The sequence below is a fragment of the Ahaetulla prasina genome, chromosome 10 (genome assembly GCF_028640845.1).
Source record: "Ahaetulla prasina isolate Xishuangbanna chromosome 10, ASM2864084v1, whole genome shotgun sequence".
Classification (NCBI taxonomy): Eukaryota; Metazoa; Chordata; class Lepidosauria; order Squamata; family Colubridae; genus Ahaetulla; species Ahaetulla prasina.
In genome coordinates this window covers 21,896,665-21,924,636 of record NC_080548.1, presented here as the reverse complement: position 1 = coordinate 21,924,636, position 27,972 = coordinate 21,896,665, and the positions used below count along the sequence as shown (strand labels likewise).

The following is a 27,972-nucleotide window of genomic DNA, read 5'->3' as shown; positions in this document are numbered from 1 at the left end:
CTTTGTTAAAAAAAAAAAATTATCCCCTTGGGTTGGTTTTCCAGAGTATCTGGGTCTTCTCCAAATGATCCTTGCCCTGCCTTGAATTATATATCCAAAATATTTAAGCTACAGCTTCATCACTAGGTCTCCTAGTCCAGGGGTCTCCAACCTCGGCAACTTTAAGACTTGTGGACTTCAACTTCCAGAGTTCCTCAGCCAGCAAAGCTGGCTAAGGAATTCTGAGAGTTGAAGTCCACAAGTTTTAAAGTTGCCAAGATCGGAGACCGCTGTTCTAGTCTGATCTTACTTCATCCAGTGCTGATCCAGTTCTCCTTCAGGTCCAGGATTCCTAAAAATTTTATCTAGCAATGGAGAATTATAAGCACCCCATTTCTTTAAAAGATCCATTTTATCTACCAATAAGCTCTTTTATCTCACCCCATGAACCAATTATGTGATTTCCTGCTTGCTTATCTTTACCTCTTCCCTCTGTTCTGCCTTTAGGTAATTAAAAAACCCTGGACATCCAGGTTCCTAGCATTGAATTTATTTCCTTGCTCCTCATGGCAATTTCCTACCAGTTGCTTCTCATTTCCCGAACTTCGGGATACCTGCCCGCCTCCCATTGCACTAGCACTCTCTTATCTCAGACAGTAAATATTCAGGCTGCCACTCCTCCGAGAATACAGTGCAAATTTCACAGAATCATTTTCGGCAACCAGGTATTCTCCTCTGTATTTCTATTACATGCACTTAGCTGGGAGATCAGGCTTTTGCCTGGATAAGCCACGAAAAAAGAAATTAGGTTAAACTGTTTTAAGAATCTGACTCATTCACCTGAGAGACCGACCACACCTTGCTCACTCATAGCATCTGTTTCCTGCTGTTGAGAAATAAGTTCAAACAGTTGCAGAATATATATATTGCACACGAACGAACACACGCACACACATATGGGACCTTTGGGATTTCCCAGCACTTCTGTTGCATGTGATATTATAATAGACTCCTCCTTCCACAAACGTAATACAGTATGATCTTAAGTGTTGTCCTGAAACTTTTTTCCTCCAGAAGAGTAAAAATAATCACAGTGGACACTTCTGAAGAAGCCACATTGAGATCATCTGGACTTGCGGGATAAAAACATGAGAAGAAAAGGTCCTCATTCCCCATCAACTGCTAGTTGGATTAATTTATAAAACCACGAATGGAGGTAAGTCCCTTTCAATTTTATTTCGGAACAGATCAGGATCTCTATATGGATTTCTTTGTACTTGTTCACTGCTTGTTACATTGGCATATTTCAAATAATGTGAGTGGAAGAAGCAGGGAGGGGATATTAATGAAACGACAAGCTTCATTCTTGGATTTCCCCCCTTCGGGCAAGTTGTTCACGATGGTAGCTCTCTGCATATTCCAGACTCATTTTGGCAGCGCGATGGCACCTGAATCTCATCAGGGGGTGCGTTTGGAAGGCAGAGCTGAGATGTTTGAGAGAAACAGCTAAGGGAAGCCTTACCTGTCTATTCTCCAGCCAACCTCCAACAAGGGAGGCACCTGGCCATTTACCCATCTCATAGGAGGAACAACATTCAACCCAGGGGTGAAATGCTCCTGGTTCGGACTGGATCGCGTGATCCAGTAGCGATGGCGGCGGGTGGTTTGGAGAACCGGTAGCAAAAATCCCTGCCCCCCCCCATTCCCAGCTAACCCGCACGATCATCAGAGGGTTGTTTTTTTTTTTTTTTACTTTTAAAAGCATTTTTTCTTCGGCCGAAAAAATGCTTTAAAAAGTAAAAAAAAAAAAGCCTCTGATGATCATGTGGCTCAACTGGGATCGTCAGAGGCTTTTAAAAGCATTTTTGTACAACCTCTTCAGCCGAAGAGGTTGTAGAAAAAATGCTTTTAAAAGTAAAAAAAAAAAGTTGGCCACTCCTACCCAGTCACATTAACCCCCCCACCAAGCCATGCCCACCGAACCAGTAGTAACAAATTTTACATTTCACCCGATTCAACTCCATCCTATAGACCTCCCTAACATAAACCCCTGGACAACAAGCTTTTCGTTGACTGCGAGAATTACAAGCCACCTACCTCCTACATAACTGGAGTTGGCATTCAGGCATTCATTCATTGATAACAAGCATTCCTCTTGCTAACAGAATAAATTAAATTACAATCCTGGCCCCAATGCATGGGAGAAAAGCCAAATCATTACAGTTATATAACAAAACATCCATGACACATTTAAAGTATTACAGATACAAACTTTCAGGGGGGAAAAATCTAACAAAATATAATTAAAAGGCTTGGGGAAATAAATTATAGCAACGAAGCAGCCGTCTTTGGTAGCGATTGATCTCATAATATGGGCCCTGCCATGCACAAGACCAAACTGGCCATGGATTCCAAGCCTTTCCTTAGCGGGATCTGTGAAATGTGCCATCCTAATGAGCTGAGACTTCAGGATAGATTGCATGGGAGTAGGTGATAAATGGCTCGGATCTAAACTATGTTAAGTAAGCCTTGAAATCCTGTAGTTTCAAGGCTGCCCTTGGTTTGCTGCCTTCTTGTATAGATTGTATACTTTTCGGATATGCCTAATGAAATCATAACAGATCTTCGTACGCTTATGTTTGATGCTTTGTGACAGCAACCAAGCATGAAAATAATGCTGCGTAACAAAATCAATGGTTGCTATCACAAGACCTTGTCCCTCTTTTAAGTTGAATCTTTTATGTCTCATTCATGGGTTGTCAGGAAATTGGGGAATTCTCCAACAAGGCAGAGAACCTAACTTTCTTCTAAGCAAGGGAGCCAATTTTTTAAAGGGCTGCTTATAGTCCTGGGATCTTTACCTGTGCAGCCCTAAAAGGATGGATCGGTTGTTTATGTATAGCGGAGGGGAGAAACCCTAACCTGTTAATATTTTCAAAAGGGAAAAAAAATCTAACTTGGCTTTTATTCCATAACGGAATAAAACTCCCTTGAAACCGGGCTGGGTCACACCTCTGCTGCCTGCCATGACAAACCAATGGTCCCATTCATATGTGCAAAATGTTCAATGGAAGGACTATGTGATTTGTATGTGTGTGTATAACATTAGTGATAGAACGTGCCAGAAGTCATTAAGATAGCTTCGAGAGCCTTTACTTTCTTCTAAGTAAAATGCCATCTGAGGTGACTTCCTTCTTTTTGCCTAATGATAGGGCCATTCCTGGCTTTCTATCAACCTGAATCCAGGCAACTGCATTACACCCATTTTGGTTTTTTTATACATCATGTAGCTGACATCATAGCTTTCTGTGCAAACACTTTTTAAATAAACAAACATGTGGTGTATTTTTTTCTTCTTCTGTTCAATTGGGACGGGTTCTGGGAGGGCTGCCCGGGAAAGTCCCTGAAGTTTTCTTGGTAAGGTTTTTCCAAAGGTGGTTTGCCATTGCCTCCTTTCTAGGGCTGAGAGAAAGTGACTGGCCAAAGGTCACCCAGCTGCCTTTGTGCTTAAGGCAGGACTAGAACTCATGGCCTTCCAATTCTGGCCTGAAAATTTAACCACCACGCCACAGTTGCTCTCGTGATGATGCAATTGACAACTGCCAAAATGGATGCACAGGATGAACAAGTCTACTGTGATCCGAGTAAGCCTTCAATGATTCAGAATTTAAATTCAGTTTTACATACTGCATACATCCTCACCGTATGTAAATAAGTTAAAGCAAGTCCAAACTCCGTTCAGTTTCACATGTGTCATATTTGTCAGTGTTGATCCCGTAGCTCCTTGGATCGGAAACGTCAACTTCTACATTTACACCCGTTTAAATATATTCTATTGCCCGCCTCATTCCAGTTGGGGATAAAATATATAGTATGTGCCGTCTTCTAGCTTTTTGCAGCAAGTTATCTTCCTCTCAAAACTTGCTCAACGTTTCATCTGTTTGGCAATGAGGATGACACACACACGGTTTCTTCATTCCCAACGTAGGTTTCCTGTGTTGTTTTCAGTTGAGTTTATGGAATTCAGCCTGCGGTGAAAACGGTTCAAGTCACAGCATGTAAGAGGCATCGTTCCCACAGATTGGCCTTCTACTGATGGACATTGCACGTTATTACATGGTGGCCAAACCTTGGACTCAGCCAAGAACATCCATCATGGCTGCGGTAAGGAATGGATGCTTTTGCAGATGAAATTATTTAAGTATGTATCTAGCTTTTGTTATCAGGGCTTTTTTAATCCCAAAAACTCAGAAGAACTTTATAGAGATATACTTATTGCCAATGAATTGTTTGTACGGAAATATCCATCATGGGGTTGGGCTCAATAACAAGTATTTTGATAAAAAATAATTATTCTGATTATGAAATAGTAGATACTAGAAATAAGCTCAGTTGCAAATTTTGGAGATTCTTGGTCAATCTATACTCAGGAGATCCAGGCTTCCCTGCCTGCTGCTTCATTGTTTAGATTATGTTCTGTCTACACAATTAGAATAACCATAGATGAGAAGGTAGTTGTTGTTCCTTCTAGCCAGTGGTGGGATTCTACCAGTTCAGACCAGTTCAGCCATGAGTGAACTGGTTCACTCTGATTTTGAAGTGGGCCCGCTCGTCCGCCCCTGCGTTATACTCACCTATGATTCTTTTTCCGAAGCCCAGCTGATCGGCGCGGCAGAGTGGATTGCCACGCCTCAGCTGTTTTCCTTGCTGGCAGCAAGGCGGAAGACGAGTTTTTTCCAAACTGTGCACGTGTATGAACCGGTTGTTAAACTGGTAGGATCCCACCCCTGCTTCTAGCTTTAAATGATGCTAATTAAACAAACAAATTGCCAGAAATCTCCAGGAGCTGGCTGTGATTGTGAGGATCTATGAGCCACAATAGATATCCAACAATTCCTATTTGGATATGTACCTATGGCATTGCTTCTGATAAAATTCCTTTTGATTGGCTCCTCTGACATTGGTGCTGTCTTTCTCCAGAATTTTTTTTTATCATAAACAGGCAGATCAGCTATGAGTTGTCCACCATTGTGTCTATCCACAATGTCTCCAATAATCATGATATTGTAGACAATTTTCAGTGGGGCTTTTCAGACATGTGTCGTAACTGCTTGGCAAGATTACAGCTGGCCAGGCAGAAATATGAAATAATATTTAAAAAAAGGTTAATCAGTACCTATAAATCCTACCAGGGCACTGTTACCTTAAATAACAAGTCTTCTGCAGAGAGGCGTTCAAAGAATTCAATTCATTTATATTTGTGACTATGGTCTTGGGACTTTGGGTTTTTCAGTTTCAGTAAACGACTGGTCTCAAAGGACAGAAGTAGATGGTTTGTAGCAAATCATCTGGATTATACGGAAACCTTGAATTCCCATCCCTTAAGTCCACCAGGCACTAAAAACAAATGACGACAAAAATGGATTAGGCTTCCTATATTGTATTATAGGTTTGTGCAGTGATCCAGTTTATTGTAATCTGATTCACACAACTTTTGTTGCCGTGCCTTAAATCACTATCTTTCTTTCAATTTGGCAAACAATAAGTTGTTGCTATTTTGCATCCTGTTAGCATTCAAAATAACTTGTTTCCAGTAGCAGGAAGTTGAAAAATCAACCAGATCAGGAAAGGGTGTAACTGATTTTTTTTTTTACATAATTGGCAAATTTACAGTGGAATTATACTAAAAATAGAGAATCTAATACCAATGAAACTATCAAGAATGTGGAATTACAATTTCACAAGTTAAAAAAGAATTTTGCTGGATCATGCCCAGCGAAGGTCATTAGTGTTGTCACTTAGTTGTTGCAAATTCTGTACATTCCTTTTTTTCTGTTATGTTATTACCATGTGGAAATCAACCAAGCAGAGCTTAGTATGAGATATGCATTCAAAACGAAAAACTCCACAGTCCAAAGTTTTTTATTCTTGAACTGAACTAGTATACAGTTCTTCCTTCTGCCCCTGAATGACACTATTAATTTGTTATTTAGATTTATGCACCATCTTTATTTTTTTTTACAACTTAATGCAGTGCGTACATAATTCTTGCTTTTCCCGTTTTCCACACAATCACAAGCTACAACGGCTGAGAAAGAGTGACTGATTGGCAGAAAGTCACACAGCTGACTTCAGTGCCTAAAGAAGGACTAGAACTCATGGTCATCTGATTTTGAGTCCAGCACCTTGGGTGGGAATTAATATCAGGGAGGGGATTGCAATTTAACTGGCCCTGAACAGTTTGAGACTGTTGTTTTGGATGCCAACCAAATGGGGACCAATGCTCTAGAATAGCCATCCTGCCCTGCTCTATTGCCGATTATGGGACTCCATCATCTTTCCATCCCCTGTGACCAAAGCTGATGATGTTCAGAACTGGAACTCAGCATTAGCAGAAAGACATCAGGTTGGGAAAGGATGCTGTAAGGTCAAAAAACCACAAGGGTGAAAAGAGGATCTCTTCAGCTTGGGTAAAGACAAAGCCTATCTGAATAAGTGATTTCATATAGAAAGTTTGCAGCAAAAGATACCAAGGGTTCTTGAATATAAAACGACAGAAGAAACATTCTTGTGGTTTCTGTTTCACCTAGTCATCAAAAGGAAGGTACAAAAAAAATAAAATAAAGGCAGCCACTGAGGAAAACAAACAAAAAATAAAGGCCTGCCATGGAAAGGCCACATAAGGGCATAAATACCCATATATGCTCCCGGTTCGGACCGGATTGTGCGATCTGGTAGTGATGGCGACGGGTGGTTTGGAGAACCAGTAGCAAAAATCCCTGCTCACCCCATGCCCAGCTGAGCCACGCGATCATCAGGTTGTTGGTTTTTTTTTTACTTTTAAAAGCATTTTTTCTTCGGCCGAAAAAATGCTTTTAAAAGTAAAAAAAAAAGGCTCTGATGATTGCGCGGTTCAGCTGGGATCGTCAGAGCCTTTTAAAAGCATTTTTTCTACAACCTCTTCACCCAGATGTCATCATGTCCCATTTTTGACGCTCTGCGCATGCGCATGCGCATGCGCATAAGGTTCTGCGCATGCACAGAGCTGGTGCGTGCGCTTCCATTTGCGAACCGGTAATGAAGGTAAGTGAATACGACCCCTGGGAAAAAACCCCAAGTACAGAGTGCACCAAGAATCCCACCACCATACACACTCTGGAATCACTATGGAGGAGCCTTCTTAAGCCTCATTCTCTTAAGCAAGGTCTCCATACTTTCCTGCCTCTTTGCCCTTCCACCACAATTTGTTGCTTTATTTCATCAGCCAGCCAAACACAGTCGGGCCTGATATAAACACCTTTCTATGTTTTGATCGCTTTCTCTCCCTCTGGGGCTCTAAGAAGCTATTTAAATTGCTCCTAACCATGGATCTTTTTTCTGGATTTATTTTTTGTTTGTTTGTTCATGATGATTTGGGAGAAGTGCCAAATTTCTGCTGCCAACAGAAACTTCTCTCACGGGGAAATAGAAAATGGAATGGAATAGAATATAATAGGATAGGATAGAATTTTTTATTGGCAAGTGTGATTGGACACAAAAGGAATTTGTCTTTGGTGCATATGCTCTCAGTGTACATAAAAGAAAAGAAACGTTCATCAAGAATCATAAGGTACAGCACTTAATGATAGTCGTAGGGTACAAATAAGCAATGGAATCATACTAGGAAATAATCAATATAAATCTTAAGTATACCAGCAACAAGGTTACAGTCATGCAGTCATAAGTGGGAGGAGATGGAAATGAAAGATCAGCACAATACCTGGGGCATTTTGCTGCATAAGTCAGCCAGCATTCCGCCTGTAATATGACTAGCAGTTGAGTTTCATTTCAACACAGCCAGTGACCTTCCTTAACTGAAAAGAAGAAGATTACTCCGGAGGTGCAAACCAAGTCATTCAAGACACACAGTTCCTTTCTTTCTGATAGTTCTCACCAATTATGAAGTCAGGAATCAAATAGCCCCTTTTCCTGTCTAACAAACTTTATAAAAATGGTGTAATCTTTCTTGAGCCACAGTTTATTTCATCAGGGACAAGGCGTGGCTAGACGGATGAAGGATTTAAAGTGGGTTTATTTATTTATTAAATTTCTGTGCCAGCTATCTCACTGATCAGCTGCGACTCTGGTGGCTTACAATACAGTAAAAAGTTAAAACTGCTAAAAATAAATTAAAGTTAGAAAAGTTGAATTAGAGAAGTTAAAAACCAAGATGATGGGTGGCGATGATCATTACAGATCTTCTCTACTCTGTCAGCCACCCCCAATGTAGCAGGGCCCTGTTGCGGCCCCAGGCCAAAAAGCACAACCAAATTTTTAGGCTCTTCTGGAAAGCCAGGAGTGTAGTTTGAAAGGGAAAGGAAGGGAGACATAAGCTGTTATACACATGCAGTTCTATATGAAACAGATTACAAGGGTCTGTTTCTTAAGACCTTCTGAGAATGCCTGAAAATATTTTGATGTAAACTAGTTCAGCCACCTCTCTTACTTCACCCCAATTTCAATACTTCCTCAGTTGCTCTATGCATATGTTAAAGTGCACTGCAGGTCAGAAAAACTTTCACCTTTTAATCAAATCTGTATCAATAGAAGAGAGTATTTGTAGATCAGGGTTGAACTGTGGGGTTCTTGGTGCTCCCTGAGCTTAGTTGTTTTCTTGCAGGCCTTTCATTTACCAACTAGGTAAGGTAATGAAATATCTGCAAGAAAACGATCAAACTAAGAAAGCACCAAGGACCCACCACCACACAAAATAGAATAGAGTAGAATTTTTTATTGGCCAAGTGTGATTGGACACAGAAGGAATTTGTCTTGGCGCAGATGCTCTCAGTGTACATAAAAGAAAAGATACCTTCATCAAGGTACAACATTTACAACACAAATGATGGTCAATATATCAATATAAATCATAAGGATTACCAGCAACAAAGTTACAGTCATACAGTCATAAGTGGAAAGAGATTGGTGATGGGAATGATGAGAAGATTAATAGTAGTGCAGATTTAGTAAATAGTCTGACAGTGTTGAGGGAATTATTTGTTTAGCAGAGTGATGGTAACAAAAACTTAGTGGGAAAAGGTGCTACCAGACTCCCTCTAATTTTTGGCCATCATAGACAAAGGCATCTCTCCTCTTGCAAGCATCAGTGATGCTTGGAAATACTTTGCTTGGAATGGCGCAGGTCAGGAGTGGGCCCCTTAGGCTCCACACTTTGGCAAATGCCCATCCACATAATCTTTACACAACCTTTAACAATGGTTCTGAATAGGTGTTATTAAGTAAGGCTTATTCTCAAGTACAGGAGAACGATTGCCCTTAGATTTAATCAAGATGCCTAACAGTTTTAGAATTTTTTTAAAAAAGCAGGAATCAATTGAAAATCGAGAAAGGAAGCACAAACAAATCTGTAGCTATGTTCAACCTTGGTTCATGTTTCCCAATTCCTTTTGTGGTTTATGTAGAATTTCTCAAGAATGCCTACACCAGTTTCACTTCCTTCCATATAAAATAATTGCAGCTGCACCCAGAAAAATGCAGTAAAAATATTTAGAAAATATCACTTGAAGCTGTATTATAAGGAAGTTAAAGATACTAATTTGATAAAAGTTAAATAACTCTTTTCTAATGCACTTATTTGCCTAGGAGGAAGAAGTGAGTAAAAGGAAAGCAGCAGAACATTATAACTGAAGTGTTGCCCCCAGGGAAGTAAAAAAAAAGACCACCCTATTGCTAAATTTTCAGAGAGCTTGGGGTTCTTTCTACTTAGAAGAAAAGCTAGGAAAAACGGAAGTCTTTGCATTTTCATGAAGTTATAAAATTCAATCGGCAAACAAAAGGAAAGGATATCTAAATGCTAGTCCTCATTGTCAAACGTTGCACAACTCAGCTCAGCTATCTGGAGGTTTTTCTATTTGAAGGGAGATCATTTTATCCCTATAGCTTGCAAGATCTTCATAGCCAGAGCCATTTCCTATCTCGAAGTACAACTGGTTTGTGTAGGTTAAAAAATAAATAAAAATGAAGAGCTACACACTCAAGATGAAGCTCCTGGCCGACACATATGTCTTAGCCAGCCCTCATTGGAAGCGACTCTAAAACCCAGTCTTGACCATCTCCTGCACCTAGCTCACCTCTATTCTTAAACGTTTCTAACTTATTACTAGAGGCTGAAGCCTGCTTTTGCCAGAGACACCATGACTGAAAAGCATTAAGCTATGCTAAACTTTAACCTTTGCTTTACCACAGGTTTTTCTCAGTAAAAGCTCCTATTCCTTCCTCTTTTCTTATATAGTTCCACTTCCTTCCCCTCCACTCATTTCCACCCATTGCCAAAACTTGCAGGCTACTAATGCAGCTTGAGCTCCAGATTTTCACTATTCTTAGGGTAACCACAGAGTCAAGCGAAAAGAAGTGAGAACACCAATACCTAAGTCTGCTGAATGTTGAATACCTTCATTTGCCACAGGTTCCTAGACAAAAAGATCAGACAAACAACAGATTAAGTAGCCTTAAATCATATATGTGTGGAAAAAAGTGAGAAACCATTGAGCACAGATGGCCTTGTTATAACCCCTTAAGAGCTTTAGAAAACATTGCAAGGAGAAGGAAGTCAGTCATGTAATTTCCTGGTAATGAACCAGCTCTGTTCATACCCCATCCAGCCGTACCGTGAGAAAACTGAAGATATTTATTTATTTATTTATTTTATTTATTTATTTGTCACAACAATATATGTAGGTATCATACAAAAAGATTATATAGTATATAAACACTTATATGAGTAAATATAAGGAGGTATAAGCATATATATATATAGGAAGAAGAAAAGAAAAACAATAGGACAGGAACGGTAGGCACGTTTGTGCGCTTATGCACGCCCCTTATGGTCCTCTTAGGAAAGAGGTGAGGTCAATAGTAGAAAGTTTTTGGTTAAAGCTTTTGGGATTATAGGAAGAGACCACAGAGTCAGGTAAAGTATTCCAAGCACTGATGATTCTGTTACAGAAGTCATATTTTCTGCAATCTAGATTAAAGCGGTTGACATTAAGTTTAAATCTATTGGTTGCTCTTGTATTATTGCAATTAAAGCTGAAGTAGTCTTTGACAGGAAGGACATTACAATAGATGATTCTGTGAGTTATATATATACAGATGGTAAGAACCAAGTAAACAGTGTCTTAGGAAGATCTCCAAAACCTTTAGACATTTAACTGTAATTATTTTACTTAATAAGCTAAAAAAAGCAAAAAGTCTTATTGTTAAGCTTTATGATATGTTTACTTGAACTAAGGTAAAAATTGGAGTATTCTGAATGCTTATAATGTGGTCACGCTTGAGAGAATGAAATGGATGATTAATGTAAATGCTGAATAAATGCAGGGTATTGATATAGAGGTATTCCAAGAGTTGAGGGCGGACTGTCGAACCCAGTTGCTAAATGTGAATTGCCAAAGGAGCAATCTTGAAGTACAACCTCCTGACAGGCGGAAGTCGTTAAACATGGAAAGATATAGTTTCTCAGGTTTAGCTAAAAACCCTCACAATTCCTAGAGAATCCATGGAAAGGGGATTCCTAGAGGGTAAGGCAATGGACTGCTCCATAGTAAGTGGTGTGAGTGAGGAAAATGAGATTGTGTTAATGACATAGCCAGCTCCAAGTTAGCCATAAGAAATCCTGTCATTTTCTTCTCTTGTATTAACTATTTCCTTTTGTCATTTTATTCCCAGGATGAGGACACCATGATTACCTCAATGATAACCAAACTTGATGAAAATGGAACCCTATTTGCACTTCGCAAGCAAACTAAGACATGTTATGTGGATTCTGAGTTCAGATATCTATTGTTTACTGTGTACTATAGCATCATTTTCATTCTGGGCTTTGTAGCGAACATCTACGTGCTCTGGCTTTTCAGTCGGCTTTATGCTAGGAAGAAATTAAATGAAATAAAAATATTCATAGTCAACTTAACAATGGCTGACTTACTTTACCTGGTTACACTCCCAATGTGGATTGTTTATTACAACAACAAAGGGAACTGGATCATGCCCAGCTTTCTGTGTAATATAGCTGGCTACTTATTTTTCGTCAATACATACTGCTCTGTGGCCTTCCTGGGAGTCATAACGTACAATCGTTACCAAGCCGTCACAAAGCCCATTTCAACCATTCAATCCAGCACACGAAGAAGAGGAATTTATGTTACATTGGCTATCTGGGTCCTAATAGGTGTTCCTTCCATCTACTTTTTAGTTGATGATGGCACAACCGCTGAGGGGAATCTGATTCGCTGTTTTGAGCGCTATGACATCACCACCAATACAACTCCTATTTTTGCCTTCCATGTGATTATTTGTATTTGTTTCTTCATTGCTTTCCTGCTTGTCTTGGTATGCAATACTTTCATTATCCGGACATTGCTTTCAAAACCAGCACAAACTCGGAGGAGCACCCGTGTCAAGCAACGGGCTCTTTGGTTAGTGACCGCAGTTTTGACTGTCTTCATTCTCTGTTTCGTGCCTCACCACTTGGTGGATCTACCCTGGACTTTGATAGTTCTGGACATGTGGGACATAAGCTGCCAAAGGCAAAAACTATTAAATGATATCCACCAGGTTACCCTTGTTCTTCTGGGTGCCAACTGTGTCTTGGATCCTATCATTTATTGTTTTCTCACAAAAAAATTCAGGAAACATCTTTCTGAAAATTTGAAAAGCATAAAAGACAGTCGAAAATGTTCCAGGCACACAACTGAGACTGGAATGGAAGGGATGGTACAATTAGACGATTGTTTTCCTGCATCCCCAAAACCTTAGAAGTATTTTGAATGCAGCACGGAGGAAGGTACTTCCATAACAGCAAAAAAGGCCAGAAACCATACATTTGGTTATAATTTGCATATGTTAAGGGACATACATATACAAATTAGGAAATACAATATGCTTCCTTATAAAAAGCAAAGATGATAAATGGGAACTTTGTGTGTCTATTTGACTTGCTGCCCAGATGCTAACTAAAGATGGCCAGCTTCTGGGGCCTACTTTTCATCCCTAAGGAAATGGACTGAACATCTACATTGAGAGACCTTCTGATTGAAAATTGTGAAGTGGAATGAAATGATAACTTTTTTACAGAAGAACAACATTTACTTATCAGTAACAAGTAAAAGTTAATGACTAGCAAGACTTCTTGACAATTTAGGGTTGCAACTCTTGTCTAAAAAAACAGCAAAAACCGGAGGCTGTATAACACAAATGCAGGATCTCTGAAGGAGATGCCATAACTCAAATGAGATGACTTTGGGTATTTGGGAAAGAATTTGTGAATCTCTTATTTGAAAAATGGATATTACATTGTTACAGTTGTGATGTAATATATATTTGATAATCGGTATTTTTTTTGTTTTCATCCTGAAGTACTTCTAAACTCTTGGCCATCATTTGACACATATTGTTCTAAGCTAGGCTTCCTTAGAAAGTATACAGCACAATCTTAGTCCCAGCAAACCTTTTTTATTCATATGGCTGTGAATTATTACCATTCACAGTCCAAAAGGCTTCTCAAACAGTCTTTCAGGGGAATGTTTACAAACCCCCACCCTATCTCCCTTGAAATGTTGCCAGAGAACTAATTGCCAAATGCAGGGCAAGGCTAAACTTAGCAGAGTCAAACAGAACTTTCCAAAGCTTTAACGACCAGATGAACTAATTGCTTCCTGCAAAAGCTCACATCCCGTTAGCTTTCTTTTATGTCTTACGGGAGGGGCCAATCATCTCCAAGCCTTATTCCTGCCGACCCTGTTTTCTTAATTGTTCCTGTCTTCTGGCAGCTCTCCGCACATGCACACTGGAAACAGGCTCCCGCTGTTCTTCTGCCTCACTGTCAGATTCTGGAGACTCCGGAGGCAGCAAAGAACTACCAGATGGCCTTGGCCCCCTCTCTGCCTCCTACTCGCCCTCGTCCGAGCCTTCCCCAGACTCCAGGACTGGCTCTCTGGAGTGAGCCTCTTGTACACACGAAGGTTGTTCTTGATTTAGAATGCTGAATATGATAAGGAATGTTTGGCTTTCTTAGGAGACCTAACTGTTGCCTAGTATTTCACTTCTATCCATTGCTTTGTAATAGACTAACCTTAAAATGTTCAAAAATACAAGTAGTAATGATTGTTTTATGAAATCTCTGAATTAGTAGACATATGACTTTTATAATGTTGTGCAATGAAGGAGTATGGTTCACTAATGAAAAAGTGATGACAAATAAAGTATTTATAGCCAATAAATACTGTCCATTTTTTTAAAGATATAAACGTATCAGTATCTCTATTATTGTACCAAAGACTATAAAAGACAAGCATAACCTAGTTGGTGCGGGAAGGGAAAAAAATTGAAATGTATAGCTGGTAACACTTTTATTAGAGCCATAATTTCAGAAAAGATTATCCAAGATTTAAAGCTCTCCAGGCTTTCAACTTTAATATAATTTTTGGTCTCTGTTGCTGGAAAAGCCTTTTGGATCATACCTCTGGCAGAAAATTGGCTAAATAGGTGATTGAGTTATGGGCAGAGGGAGAAGGGTAGCAGAAGGATACACTCAGCAGCTGTAGAAAGTGACCAGGCTGAGGGAGGATTCAAACGCATCATCAATCTCTTAGTGCCCATACGCGATCTAAGTCCAGCCCACCTTGACTTCCTTATTTACTGCCAAATTACTTTAACTGCTAGTTCGAATTCTTGTAGACCACTTAAGCTTGCAATAAATTTGTACACCCTTTCAAACTGCCTGGATCTCCTGATTTCTCTGACAGCAGCTATGGAATGGTTCCCACCATCAATCTCTTTCTTTCTGGGCTTATATTGTTTATTTATAATACGGACAACTATCATGTAAGGTTACCCCTGAGTATGTCTGGATTCTGCATTCCACTTGCCAGAAATGATCTTTATCTAAAATGTGCTCAAATAGTTCAGTTTGGAACTCCTGCATTTTTAATTAGTACCAACTTGAGATTTATTAAAAGCACATCAGAAGTTTTATTCTAATTGTGAAGCTCCTGCACGTATTTTGTGTGCTGCTATTTGCTGATTTAAAATAAGACTGCAAGCTGAAGAACATTTATTGATAACTATAGGGCAGTGAAATAATTATTCTCTAAATAAAACAAAATATAACAATTTAGCATATCAGAAATGCTTTACTAAATTCAGTGGAACCTATCTTTATGGGAACAGGTCAACTTGCTTAAAATTTTAAACGCAACTTTACAAATCTTAGTGGTGACCTGGATTCCTATCACACTAAACTAAAGAATAGAATAGAATAGAATAGAATTTTTATTGGCCAAGTGTGATTGGACACACAAGGAATTTGTCTTGGTGCATATGCTCTCAGTGTACATAAAAGAAAAGATACGTTCATCAAGGTACAACATTTACAACACAATTGATGGTCAATATATCAATATAAATCATAAGGATTGCCAGCAACAAGTTATAGTCATACAGTCATAAGTGGAAAGAGATTGGTGATGGGAACTATGAAACGATTAATAGTAGTGCAGATTCAGTAAATAGTCTGACAGTGTTGAGGGAATTATTTGTTTAGCAGAGTGATGGCATTCGGGAAAAAACTGTTCTTGTGTCTAGTTGTTCTGGTGTGCAGTGCTCTATAGCGTCGTTTTGAGGGTAGGAGTTGAAACAGTTTATGTCCAGGATGCGAGGGATCTGCAAATATTTTCACGGCCCTCTTCTTGATTCGTGCAGTATACAGGTCCTCAATGGAAGGCAAGTTGGTAGCAATTATAAACCCAATCATACATTGTCAGATGTAATTTGTCATGGTAGTATGAAACCCAATTAATTATGGCTTATTTAATTTGCTAAATACCATGTGTAAATCTATTCAATATCTTTTTGTATCAGAGGTTAAGTAACTCTGAGTAAGCAGAGTTCATATCAATGTGTAAATATAAACTATATAGAAAAAATATTTTACTTATAAGTTAGAGCTGCCACAAATGTGAGATATAATATAAACAACCAACCACTAGATGGGAACGAAGAAATACAAAAAACTTGTAGTCTCAATTAATGACGGTTCTAATTTTTGAAGCCCGTTAAAAAATGTGGACTCCACTCCAATATATTTATGTATACCCACCCCATTTCTGTAGTGTTACAAAGGTAGTCAATTCTTTTATTTATATATATATAGGCATTTTTTAATACAGGGTATGAATGCAGGGTATATCAGTTACAGAAAGACCAGAATAAAAAAAAAAGATTAACACATGAACTCATAATAGTAACTAGTAACAGTAACAATAATATGATAACACTTGTATTACATATAATTGTAATAGTATAACCAAATGGTTTAAAGCAGGGGTGAAATTCAGCAGGTTCTGACAGGTTCTGTAGAACCAGTAGCAGAAATTTTGAGTAGTTTGGAGAACCAGCAAATACCACCTCTGGCTGGCCCCAGAGTGGGGTGCGAACAGAGATTTTGCAATATCCTTCCCCCAGGAGTGGGAAGGGAATGGGGATTTTGCAGTATCCTTCCCGTGCCATGCCCACAGAACCACGCCCACAGAACCGGTAGTAAAAAAATTCACCACTGGTTTAAACTGGGTTTTCTTATATCTTGGCCTATTTACATTTGAAGGCAGCCAACTCTGTTAGCTGCTCTATTCCCGCACACCACCTTGTTCCTAAGTTCAAAATCAGCAGCTGCATTTGTAAAATACGCCGTGCGTCATTACAGTAACGTTCACTCTGATTTTTGTGGGGGTGGCTTTTTTTTCTTCTTCACCGTGGGGTGCAAATCCAACCTGGTTTGAGTTAAGTTTATGATTCAATGTACAAGTTCGGGCAAACTTAATACAGAGCCGATTTGGGCTTCCCAAAGGAGGCGGGCTCCCCCTACCGTCAGAGAAAAGTAATTACGCTGAGGCCGCACTCGTAAGGAGCAAAGACAGCGAGAATGCCCTCAGGCCTCAGCCCCATTTTGTTTTTACCTGCCAGTTCAATGGCAAGAAGAAAAAGGCGCGGCCGTTCCTCGTCGCGCGGGCCCAACCTTTCGTGCCTTCCCTCACCCTCCTTTCCAGACATTTTGAATCACGGGTAGGAACGCCTAAGCTACGGCGGTGGTAGTGGCGACCGCCGATGGTAAACGGACCGACCAATCCTATACCGCCTCACTTTTACCGTCACTTCCGGCAAGGAGCTTCCGCTTCCGGGTCCCAGCCAAGCGGAGGCTTGCCGAAAGGGGTTCCTTTCCGTTCTCTTTCTTTCTTTTCTTATTTTTTTTTGGGGGGGAGGGGAAATTTGTTGTCCAGTTTGGGAACCCAGCCGGTCGCCGGACCTGCGGTTGTCGTCATCAACTCCACCATGTCACCCGGCGCCAAAGCCGGCTCCGCAAAGGTCTCCTCACGGTAAGAGAAAAAAAGAGTCCCCCCCCCCATTTCCCCTTCTCTCGCGCGATCGGCGCGCGGGCCGGTGGGCGTGGCCTGGGCAGCGGTTGCCGCGGCCCCGCCCCCAGGGGCTGTTTGATCCCCCCTCCCCCCTCCGTGAATTGGGGGGGAAGGGAGACGAGAAGGGGCAGTTGGGAGGGGCTCGTCTCCTGCTGCACCGGGATAGGAGGCGGAGGAAGAGGAGGAGGAGGGGGAGGAGAAGGAGGAGCGCGTCACGGGACGTGCCCGCAACTTGTGGAACTCACTGCCACGTGATGCGGTGACACTTCTGATCGCCCCGTCAACTCAAACCCCCCCCCCCCGTTTTTGCTGGCTTTAAAAGAGAAGTCGAATGCATGGAGGAGGAAAAGGTCTGTTTGCGATGTTTTTTTTTCAAGTGAAAACCTGGACTTCTGTTAGCCTAACAGGGTTGCTTAATTGGTTAGGTCACATGTGTGAGTATATACATAATTTTGCATTTATTTATTTTGCCATGTTTCTGTGGCGTCTATTGGAGCTGGGGGCCCTTTGAGAGGTGTAGGCAACGAACATTTCAGTGTAGGCCGATTCAAAGTGACAATAAAGTTATTATTCTATTCTATTCTTATAATATATTTTAGGGGGACGCGGTGGCTCAGCGGCTAAGACGCTGAGCTTGTCGATCGAAAGGTCAGCAGTTCAGCGGTTCAAATCCCTAGTGCCACATAATGGGGTGAGCTCCCGTTACTTGCCCCAGCTTCTGCCAACCTAGCAGTTCGAAAGCATGTAAAAAATGCAGGTAGAAAAATAGGGACCACCTTTGGTGGGAAGGTAACAGCGTTCCGTGCGCCTTTGGCGTTGAGTCATGGCGGCCACATGACCACGGAGACGTCTTCGGACAGTGCTGGCTCTTCGGCTTTGAAATGAAGATGAGCACCACCTCCTAGAGTCGGGAACGACTAGCACATATGTGCAAGGGGAACCTTTACCTTATTATATTTATTATATTATCTTTTTATGATACCTTTGCCAAGGGGCAAGCAAAGATTTTCAGTATCTCAGACCACCCTTTGAGGAGCTCATCCCGATCTCCATCGTGTCCCCCCCCCCGAGACCAGTTGGTCAGATTTGCCCTTTTATAGATTCTGATTTTATTTTTTTTGTTTACATTTATACCCAGCCCTTCTCCGAAGACTCAGGGCGGCTTACAATGTATAAGGCAATAGTCTCATTCTATTTGTATATTTTTTTACAAAGTCAACTTATTGCCCCCCCAACAATCTGGGTCCTCATTTTACCTACCTTATAAAGGGTGGAAGGCTGAGTCAACCTTATCAGTCTGTTAGAACTGAAGCATGACTATGGGTTAGCAGGGTCTTAGGCAATAAAACAAGATACAGGTAGTCCTCCACTTAAAACAGTTTGCTTAGTGACCATTCGAAATTACAATGGCACTGAAAAAAGTGACTTATGACCATTTCCCACTTGTGACTGTTGCAGTATTCCCATGGTCCTGTGATCAAAATGCAGACGCTCGCCAACTGACTTGTATTTATGACGGTTGCAGTGTCCCAGGTTGCAGTATGATTTCCTTTTGTGACCTTTTGAAAGCAAAGTCAATGGGGAAGCAGATTCACTTAACCAACCATGTTGCTAATTTAACAACTGCAGTGTTCCACTTAATAAATGTGGCAAGAAAGGTCATAAAATCGGGCAAAATTCATTTAACAAATATCTCATTTAGCAACAGAGATTTTGGGCTCAATTGCGATCGTAAGTCGAGGACTACCTGTATTCTTCTTTTTATACAAATGATAAATTGGCTGTACTGATTTCAGAGTCTCAGCAGAAGGAATAAAAGCACTTAGTGCATCACAATGTTGTTACTTCTTAAATCAAAACAATTGAGTAAAAAACATGTTGGATGCGTAGTGTTGTTATGACTTTTTAATTTATACTCTTTTATCCTTGGCCACTCAACTTACTGCCAGAGCTTTAAGGAACTGAAATCTTCCTGTACAAAAATATTTTTAGAAAACTGGAAGTTGGCATGAAGCAGAAAAGTAGATTTTTTTAAATATTTGCTATTGGTTTTGACTCCAAGCTTTTAGATGAGTAGGTTGCTGTTTTATTAACTTCAAGAATATTTTATGGTGGGCATTATTGATTCAATGAAATTTCTCAGTGATGTTGGAATAAGTAAGAAACACATATTTGGTGCAGGCAACTGAAAATTTGAAAATATTACCAACTTGTTTATGGCAGTCACTAACACATTTTTTTTCTATGTCTTTGAACCGTTAGCATGGGACTATTATAAAACAAGCAAACAAGAATGAAAATGTGAATAGCTCTGAATTTACTTGCCATCACATTTCAGGCAATATCTTAATTTTCAGGCCAAAGAATGGATAACTACATTAATTTTCAGACATTTGTTTTTAATCTTATTTTAATGAGAACTTTCTCAGTAAAAGAAGTGATAACATGCAGTTAGGTTGTTATCTGGGAATAAATCCCATTAACCTTGGTGATTCATGGTTAAGAATCTTTGGGATTTGGGTTGGGTTTGTTTTGAATTGTGTTTTTTTGGGGGGTGGGTTAAGAATTCTAGAGGCATAGGATTGCATCAGCCAAACTGAATGTTGTGTTGAATACAGTTTAATACAAAACATGATTTAAATTAACTGCTTAAAAGTATTCTCGAATTAAAATTTAAAAGTAGATTGTTGGTAAAGATCCTAATGCAATGGCATATTGCTGATAAGGAATCTTACGATCCTGCTGGCGGTAGGAAAGGATTATTTTAAGTGAATGTATAAATTAATAAGATTTTCAACAGATACGTTATTAAGCTGTTTTTTTGGTTTTAATTTTTCTTGTCTTCTTTTATTCTAATAAATGTTTGTAGTCATCAGCTGACGCTTGTGAAAAGAGCAAAACTTCTATTGTGAAACATTAATTTTGAAAGCAGGTTCACTTATAATCATTACTTTTTTTAGGCATCAGGTAATTTCCCCCCCCACTTAAATATTTTTGGACACTGTATTATAACAATTTTGTCAGATATTGAAAGTAGGGATTGTAATATCACATTTGCTTATAGCTGTTAAACATTTATTATATTGATATTGTAGCATTTTATAGTTACATTTTCAACTTACGTTGTATGAGCCTTCCTAGAATTTTCTTGAGGAAGAATGTCATAGAAATAAATTATTTTGACATTAAATTTCATTTAATGTTGTTGAAATAGGCAAAGATAAATTTATGTAGAAAGGGCCAAGTAAAAATATTAGTTTGTGTTGTGACCCAGACAGACCACAACAGTTTGTCTCTATGATAGAATAGAATAGAATAGAATAGAATAGAATAGAATAGAATAGAATAGAATAGAATTTTTTACTGGCCAAGTGTGATTGGACACACAAGGAATTTGATGCGGTGGCTCAGTGGCTAAGACGCTAAGCTTGTTGATCGAAAGGTCAGCAGTTCAGTGGTTCGAATCCCTAGTGCCGCGTAATGAAGTGAGCTCCCGTTACTTGTCCCAGCTTCTGCCAACTTAGCAATTCAAAAGCACGTAAAAAATGCAAGTAGAAAAATAGGGACTATCTTTGATGGGAAGATAACAGCGTTCCGTGCGCTTTTGGAGTTTAGTCATGCCGGCCACATGACCAGGGTGACGTCTTCAGACAGCGCTGGCTCTTCGGCTTTGAAACGGAGATGAGCACCGACCCCTAGAGTCAGGAACGACTAGGACATATGTGCGAGGGGAACCTTTACCTTTATCTTATATGCTCTCATTGTACATAAAAGAATATATATATATATATATATATATATATATATATATATATATATATATATATATATATATATATATATATATATATATATATATATATAAATAATGTATATGTATATAATATGTATATAATATGTATGATATGTAATAAGCAGCTTGGTATTGTCTGGCATTTCTTCTATCAAGGACCTTCCATCATGGAAAAAGCAGTGTTTGTCTGATGGTTATGTTATATCATGATGAGTTCAGTTTTGTAATTCTTATTCTGTTGTGATTCTGGTCTTTTAATCTGAAGAGGAGAGATTCTCTGTATATTTGAACATTTGGAGGTGCATATTTTATTTGTTAATCTGTTTTTCAAATAGAAAAAATACTGATGTTTGTATTTCTCCTTAAGGTCATGTTTGTATTGTAAAACAGCTGTTAAATGCACAAAGTTAGGTAAACACAAGTTTTCCAAACTCCTTCATTTTCATTTATTTGTATTTCATCTGTGGCTTATTTTTCTTTAACCTTTCAATGCTTTCATTTTTACCTTGATATTTTATTAGTAAAATATCAGTAAAAAGAAAGAAAAAAACGAATAGTGACTTGAAATCCAAGTAACAAAACAAATGTGATGGAATTGAGGTGCAGCCTTACTTGCATTATCTTATCCACTGTAGCTTGAGGCTTAATAGAAAATCCTTGCTTTTCTCCATACGATAGTGTAATTTCCCTCTCTCTCTCTCTCTCTCTCTCTCTCTCTCTGTAACATTTACCTACAAAATGACATATTAAATGGCTAAAGGGACTGATAGCAAAAATGATAAGCAGTTCACCGAAAACATGGATATTCTCTGTTACAGGTTTTGAAGGCAGAGAGAAAGACACCCATTCTTCACATTGGAGCACTTTTGAAAAAGCTCGCCTCCATGGAAGAGGTACAACAAGATTTAGCAGAACAGCCAGTGAGTATACAAAAGAAACAACAAAAGCGAGAAAAAAAGATTTTTCTCTTTCTATGGAATTTGCTAGAGAATAGCTTATGCACCTTATTTTGTTTGCAGGGGTAAAAAATAAAGGAATGCAACACAGATATACTATTGGGAAAAAAAAGTGGCTTGCTAATATTTCCATATGTAAAACTAGTTACCTGACTGATACCATCATTTGAATTTCTCAGAGTTCTAAATCTCTGCCAACCTCTGTAAAAGAAAAAGATTTGGATGAAATCAATAAAGCCCTAGTGATGCAATGCAAATTCTATCTATACTTTTGTGTTTTGACTGCTTTTTTGTATCATCTCTTTGGCATCTTATTTAACCATGAAAAATGGAAAATAAATTTTCTAAATAAATAATGCTTCTATTTCTTCCTGTCTGCTGGTCATAATAAAGGAACATGATGAATTAAGATAATATTTTATCTAAAATACCAATGAAAAACCATTTTCATAATTAATATTTACTTACCAATTGTTAATAGCAATGCAGCTGTCCCAGTAAAAAGTCCCAGGGAGAAGAGGAAACCGATAGCAACCACATTTTGACTTTTGGTATTTCACCTCAAATCCCCCTTACAACAAACAGATCTTTATCCAACTCTGAAAGGAACAGGAAGAAGCAGTGGACCTGAAGTATTTTGGGAGCAAATAGGTACACAGCTGTCTTTTTTTAATGCAATCGCCAAAAAAAGAACTTTGCAGCGTTGATAAATGCTGCTTCAGTTAAAAGCTGGCGGGAGTTTTCCTTCTTTTGAGTTGATCACTATAGAGCAGGGGTCTCCAACCTTAGCAACTTTAAGACTTGTGGACTTCAACTCCTAGAGTTCCTCAACCAGCTTTGGTAACTGGGAGTTGAATTCCACAAGTCTTAAAGTTGCTAAGGTTGGAGACCCCTGCTATAGAGCAAAATCCTACTTTGCAACAACTCATCATTACGGCCATATGAATATCAATGCAAGCACAGGGATTTTTTTGAGACCATATTTAGCATATGGTGGAGCATTGCTTTTGTTTAAGAATCAATTGGAAATAATGGGAGAGAATGGTCCTTAGCTGCAGCCTATCAAAATAGAAGTAGACCTGTCGTCCATAAGCCAGAATATGAAACCTCCTAAATCTTGATCTTTCTTTCGTAGATTCCAAAATAGCAAAGAAAGCTTTGACTTTATTGAACATTGTGAAATTCTGGTTTCCCATTATCACAGCAAACCATGACAAAACTTGGACAAGTGCATTCTCTTTACTCCCTCCCTTTGGAGGGTTTTACACAAGCAGAGTTTTTCATGAAACTAGACTTTGTTGATTGTGATTTGTGCAACCTGGTCAGTAAGAACATGCCTGGTTAGACTTTGGCTTATTCTTGCTAACGAGTACAAATATTATTGGGAATTAAATTTAAAAATAGAAGCTGTCCCTTTACATTCAGGAAAAAGGAAGAGTATATGAATGAGAGAAGTGTGCAGACCTAAAAAATTGTTGTCATAAATCCTTATTCCTGTTATGTCTCAACTCAGCTTTTGTGACTCATATTGTTGCTCATAGTTTTTATTTGCTGTCAAATTGAATAATCTCATATACTTATTTCTGCAGATAAAAAAGGCCAAGATGCAAGAATCAGGAGAACAACTATTAAGGTGTGCAATTTTTAAATTAAAAAAAGAAATTAGGTTTCTGTAGGTTTTTTTAAAAAATTACAAATTGTGATTTGGAATGTATTTTCTTAGTTTTTTCATTTAATATGGACTGGACATGACAAGTCCGTTAATCCTTATCATCATCCTCAGCTCTATAAAGTTGGTACTTCAGTTGATATTTCACTGAGGATGAGGGACTGAGAAAAGATTTGAGCCTTTTCACATTGAATTGAATTTCGGAAATGCCTAAATTTCATTTAGTATCATGATTAAATTATAGGTAATGTTGAATAAACCATAACTTGAACTTTCTTATTTGTTTAACCAGTTCTGCTAGCAGTAGGAATCAGTTAGAAAAATTGAAAAACATTCTTATGACTATTCAGAATTTTAAAGATTTTTGGCTAAAATATACTTATAAAGGTGGGCATTGCATACAGTTGTAAGACAATTAGCATATGTTTTGGATGATAACAATATTTAATGGATGTGACAACAGTTTATAAGTACTTCATTGTTCTACTTCATTTCTCAGGCAAGTGAGCAGCTCGGACAGTAATGATCAAAAACCTGAATCTTCAAGTCTTGCTTCAAACCTGTCTATATCTAATCAAAGTAAGTGATTTCTTTATCTTCCACATTTTAGGAGAACTTATGGGCGTTTGGCGCCTGAATTGTGTCTATAACATAGCCCTTTTATTTGATTGTTTGATTTGGTATCATCTGCCTCCAGAGCAATATTGGGCAGCTCATAATAAAATAAACAGAATAAATAAAGAATGCAATAAAAAGCAAGGCATGCAACAGAAGAATCAGACTAAAAGAGGGGAAATCCTTACAATTATCATGGATTTATGATTTTTAAAAACTATATTTATAAGCTGGGTTTTTAAAGTTGTCGTCTTCTTGTGATCCAAAATATTGAAAAAGTTACCCTAAATTTCAAAGTGGGAGCATGTGTAAGCATACCCCATGTATTCTGTGCATCAGAATGCATATGAAATCTCTGCAAAGTGTCCTGAATTTGCTGGGGTAATGAGATATCCACTGACTTTGTTGAAGCAAAGATGCCTCTTCTAGTCTTCTTCCGCTCAAGCCAGAAGAAGCTTTTGTGTAAATTTTGGACATATCACTTCAGTTCTTGGCAGGCATATGTTACCTGGAGAAATGTGTTCATCACCACAAATCCCCAAAACTTTGGGTGAGCTATGCCAAAAGAGTTGAACCGATATCTGCCACAAAACTTTCTAAAACTTTGCATGGCAGAGCAGAGGAAAGGAAAGGAATATGGAAGTTTTGCTCTTAGAAATATTGCGTGAAGTTTTAAAAAGTTGTTTTGCTTGAGTCTTCCTTAAATCTTTCTTTTGAACGTTTGCAACAGACCTAATGCAAATTACAGTTAAACACAGCCACACACATTAATGTCACGGTTTGTGTTAAATAAACTTTTAAGGTCATTTTTAAATATTGTATTTTGCAGTCATGCCATGCACTGATTACATCTCAAGGTCATCAAATGACTATACCTCACAGATGTATTCTGCAAAGTAAGTTGAACTAAGTTGCTTCTTTCTCCAAAATGTCACAGCAGGAATCTTAATGGATCTTTGGTTCATGTAGATGTTTAATTGCATAATGCAATTTTTTTCCCCTAAGTTCTATGGCATTTGTATTAGAGATGGGTTTCAGCAGGTTCTGACCAGTTCTGGAGAACCAGTAACGGAAATTCTGAGTAGTTCAGAGAACCGGTAGTAAAAATTCTGACTGGCCCCACCCCCATCTATTCTCTGCCTCCCAAATCCCAGCTGATCAGGAGGACATGGAGATTTTACAGTATCCTTCCCCTAATACGCCCAACAAGCCATGCCATACCCACCAAGACACACCCACAGAACTGGAAGTGAAAAAATTTGAAACCCACCATTGATTTGTATGCATAGGCCCCTAAAGGAACTGGCTGTGTTCTTTGAAGCCTCTCCATCCTTCTTCTCTGACTAGATGGGAACATTTGACCTAACAGTTATGGTGCCCCTTCATGACTGCCTTTGCCTTGCATGTACGTAGACACCCAAGGCTAAGCAAGAGTCTAATAAATATTTCTTAGCTGGTATCAATCTGTAATTTGGACTTCATGGAGCTTGGGATGGCACAGAATATAGAAAGCTTCACCAGTCTCTGCAGAACCCAGAAGGAAGGCAGAGCGTTCAGCAATAGATCTAGGAGGCGACCTGTCATTAGTTGTCATTTCTAGGTTCTCTGGCAGCCGTGATGTTACCCAAATCCGCTACAGTTTCCTTCCTTGTCAAGAGATCAAGTGTTGAGAGGAAAAGGAGGTACGGTGATTGCACCTCTCCTTTGTTCTTTCCATGGCTACTGTTTTAATATTATAGAATAGAGTAGCATTTTTTATTGGCCAAGTGTGATTGGACACATAAGGAATTTGTCTTTGGTGCATATGCTCTCAGTGTACATCAAAAGACAAGATACATTCGTCAAGAATCATAATGATAGTCATAGGGTACAAATAAGCAATGAAATCATAGTAGAAAACAATCAATATAAATTGCAAGGATTCCAGCAACAGAGTTACAGTCGTAAGTGGGAGGAGATGGGTGATAGGAATGCTGAGAAGATTAATAGCAATTGAGGGACTGTTGCGTTGCAAGATGAGAGTTCTTCCTGTTAATGTGGCAACATATCAACAAGGTTGTTGTTCTTTTGCTTTTTATGTAGGCCATATGCACACGTCCTTTCTGTACCTGTTTCTGAGACGATGGCCTCTTATTCTGGGCAGACTCAATATCAAACCCTAACGCAGTCCCAGACATACGCTGTTTATCCCCAGACAACCCAAGCCTACGGACTACCTCCTTTTGGTAAGGTTGGCCGGGATCTGTATAGGGCCTTGCAGGCATCTTGAGAAGTTTTGCTGTTCCGTGTAAGGTGTCCTCTCTAAAGTGCTTTACATAACTGTATTTACAAATAGGTACGTTTTGATTATGTACAAGCTTAGAACATGCGCAGTGCATAATTGGTGAAACAGGTAGTCTTCGACTTACAATTGCAATTGAGCCACAAATTTTCTGTTGCTAAGTAAGACGTGGCTTAATTGAGTTTTGTCCCATTTTATGATCTTTCTTGCTACGGTTCTTTAGTGAATCGCTGTGGTTGCTAAGTTAGTGACATCGTTGTTAAGCGAATCTCGCTTCCCCATGGACTTGGCTCGTCAAAAGGCGGCAAAAGTTGGATCACATGACCCCAGGACAACCTGCAACCGTCATAAATATGAGTCAGTTGCCAAACATCTGAATTTTGATCATGTGACTAGGGGGATGCTGCAACGGGCATAAGCATGAAATGCACTCATAAGTCACTTTTTTCAATGCTGTTGTAACTTTGAATGGTCGCTAAATGAACCATTGTAAGTCGAGGGCTACCTGTTCCTCAGACGACTTCTGTGTAAGTTGCCCAAAGTCCCTCAGGGACACTTGAGATGGCAGCAAATAAATAAATTGATGTCTAAACCCAGCCACAATTGTCAACAGATGACAGGAATAGAAGGGAACCTATATAGCAATAGCATTCAGACTTATATACCGCTTCATTCATAGTGCTTTATAGCCCTTTCTAAGCAGTTTACAGAGTCAGCATGCTGCCTCAAACAATCTGGGTCCTCCTTTTACGAACCTCGGAAGGATGGAAGGTGGAGTCAACCTTGAGCTGGTCAGGATCGAACTCCTGGTTGTGGGCAGAGTTAGCCTGGAATACTGTACTCTAACCACTGTGCCATCACGGCTCTCAGGAAGATTGCAGAAGAGAAATGGGCTGTGTTGGATTTTACGTGATAGAGCATAAATTGGCCAATTTAGTGTCATTTGTTCTGTTTTGTTCTAGGGCAGTGGTTCTCAACCTTTATAGTGCTGCGACCCCTTTAATACAATTCCCCACGATGTGGCGACCCCCAACCATAAAATTATTTTTGTTTTGAATTTATCACGCCTGAAGCCATATTGGCTAGCAATCTGAACTGCTTGCGATTGCCTTGAGGACGGAGGCATTAAAGCGGAGACTCCTCCCCTATTAAGTTTATCGCGCCTGAAGCCAGATTAGGCTAGCGATTGGGAGTGATTGCAGCTGGCTTGAGAG

At 39.2% G+C, this 27,972-nt stretch overlaps 2 protein-coding genes across 9 annotated transcripts in view; both read left to right on the top strand.

Moving 5' to 3' along the window:
* The first annotated feature begins 835 nt into the window (after positions 1–835).
* On the top strand, positions 836–14,738 carry PTAFR (platelet activating factor receptor). Of its 3 annotated transcripts, none has more exons than XM_058196192.1 (3): positions 836–1,195; positions 3,988–4,143; positions 11,704–14,737. In XM_058196192.1, exons 2-3 carry the CDS (start codon positions 4,075–4,077, stop codon positions 12,790–12,792), a joined length of 1,158 nt encoding a protein of 385 aa, XP_058052175.1. In that variant the 5' UTR covers positions 836–1,195; positions 3,988–4,074; the 3' UTR covers positions 12,793–14,737. The 3 variants fall into 3 exon arrangements, with proteins under 3 accessions (XP_058052175.1, XP_058052174.1, XP_058052176.1); XM_058196191.1 differs by having other exon boundaries at positions 837–1,195; positions 3,968–4,143; XM_058196193.1 differs by lacking the exon at positions 836–1,195 and having other exon boundaries at positions 4,046–4,180; positions 11,704–14,738.
* A 641-nt stretch (positions 14,739–15,379) lies between these two features.
* Positions 15,380–27,972, top strand: part of EYA3 (EYA transcriptional coactivator and phosphatase 3) — a 30,530-nt gene continuing 17,937 nt past the window's right edge. Inside the window, exons 1-6 of one of the 6 annotated variants that reach the window (XM_058195802.1) lie at positions 15,380–17,405; positions 22,056–22,157; positions 23,783–23,826; positions 24,362–24,441; positions 25,307–25,373; positions 26,560–26,702. In XM_058195802.1, the coding sequence (XP_058051785.1) occupies positions 22,122–22,157; positions 23,783–23,826; positions 24,362–24,441; positions 25,307–25,373; positions 26,560–26,702 (370 nt within the window). In that variant the 5' untranslated portion in view covers positions 15,380–17,405; positions 22,056–22,121. Of the gene's footprint in view, positions 17,406–17,523; positions 17,879–22,055; positions 22,158–22,674; positions 22,845–23,782; positions 23,827–24,361; positions 24,442–25,306; positions 25,374–26,559; positions 26,703–27,972 lie in introns of those variants that run through there. The other 5 variants (XM_058195801.1, XM_058195803.1, XM_058195807.1 and 2 more) reach the window with 5 other exon arrangements.

Excerpts from the sequence above, each read along its gene's own strand:
- PTAFR (XM_058196192.1), top strand. The coding sequence starts at position 4,075 with ATGGACATTGCACGTTATTACATGGTGGCCAAACCTTGGACTCAGCCA. Across the intron at positions 4,144-11,703 it reads GAACATCCATCATGGCTGCG|GATGAGGACACCATGATTAC; the intron begins GTAAGGAATGGA and ends TTTTATTCCCAG.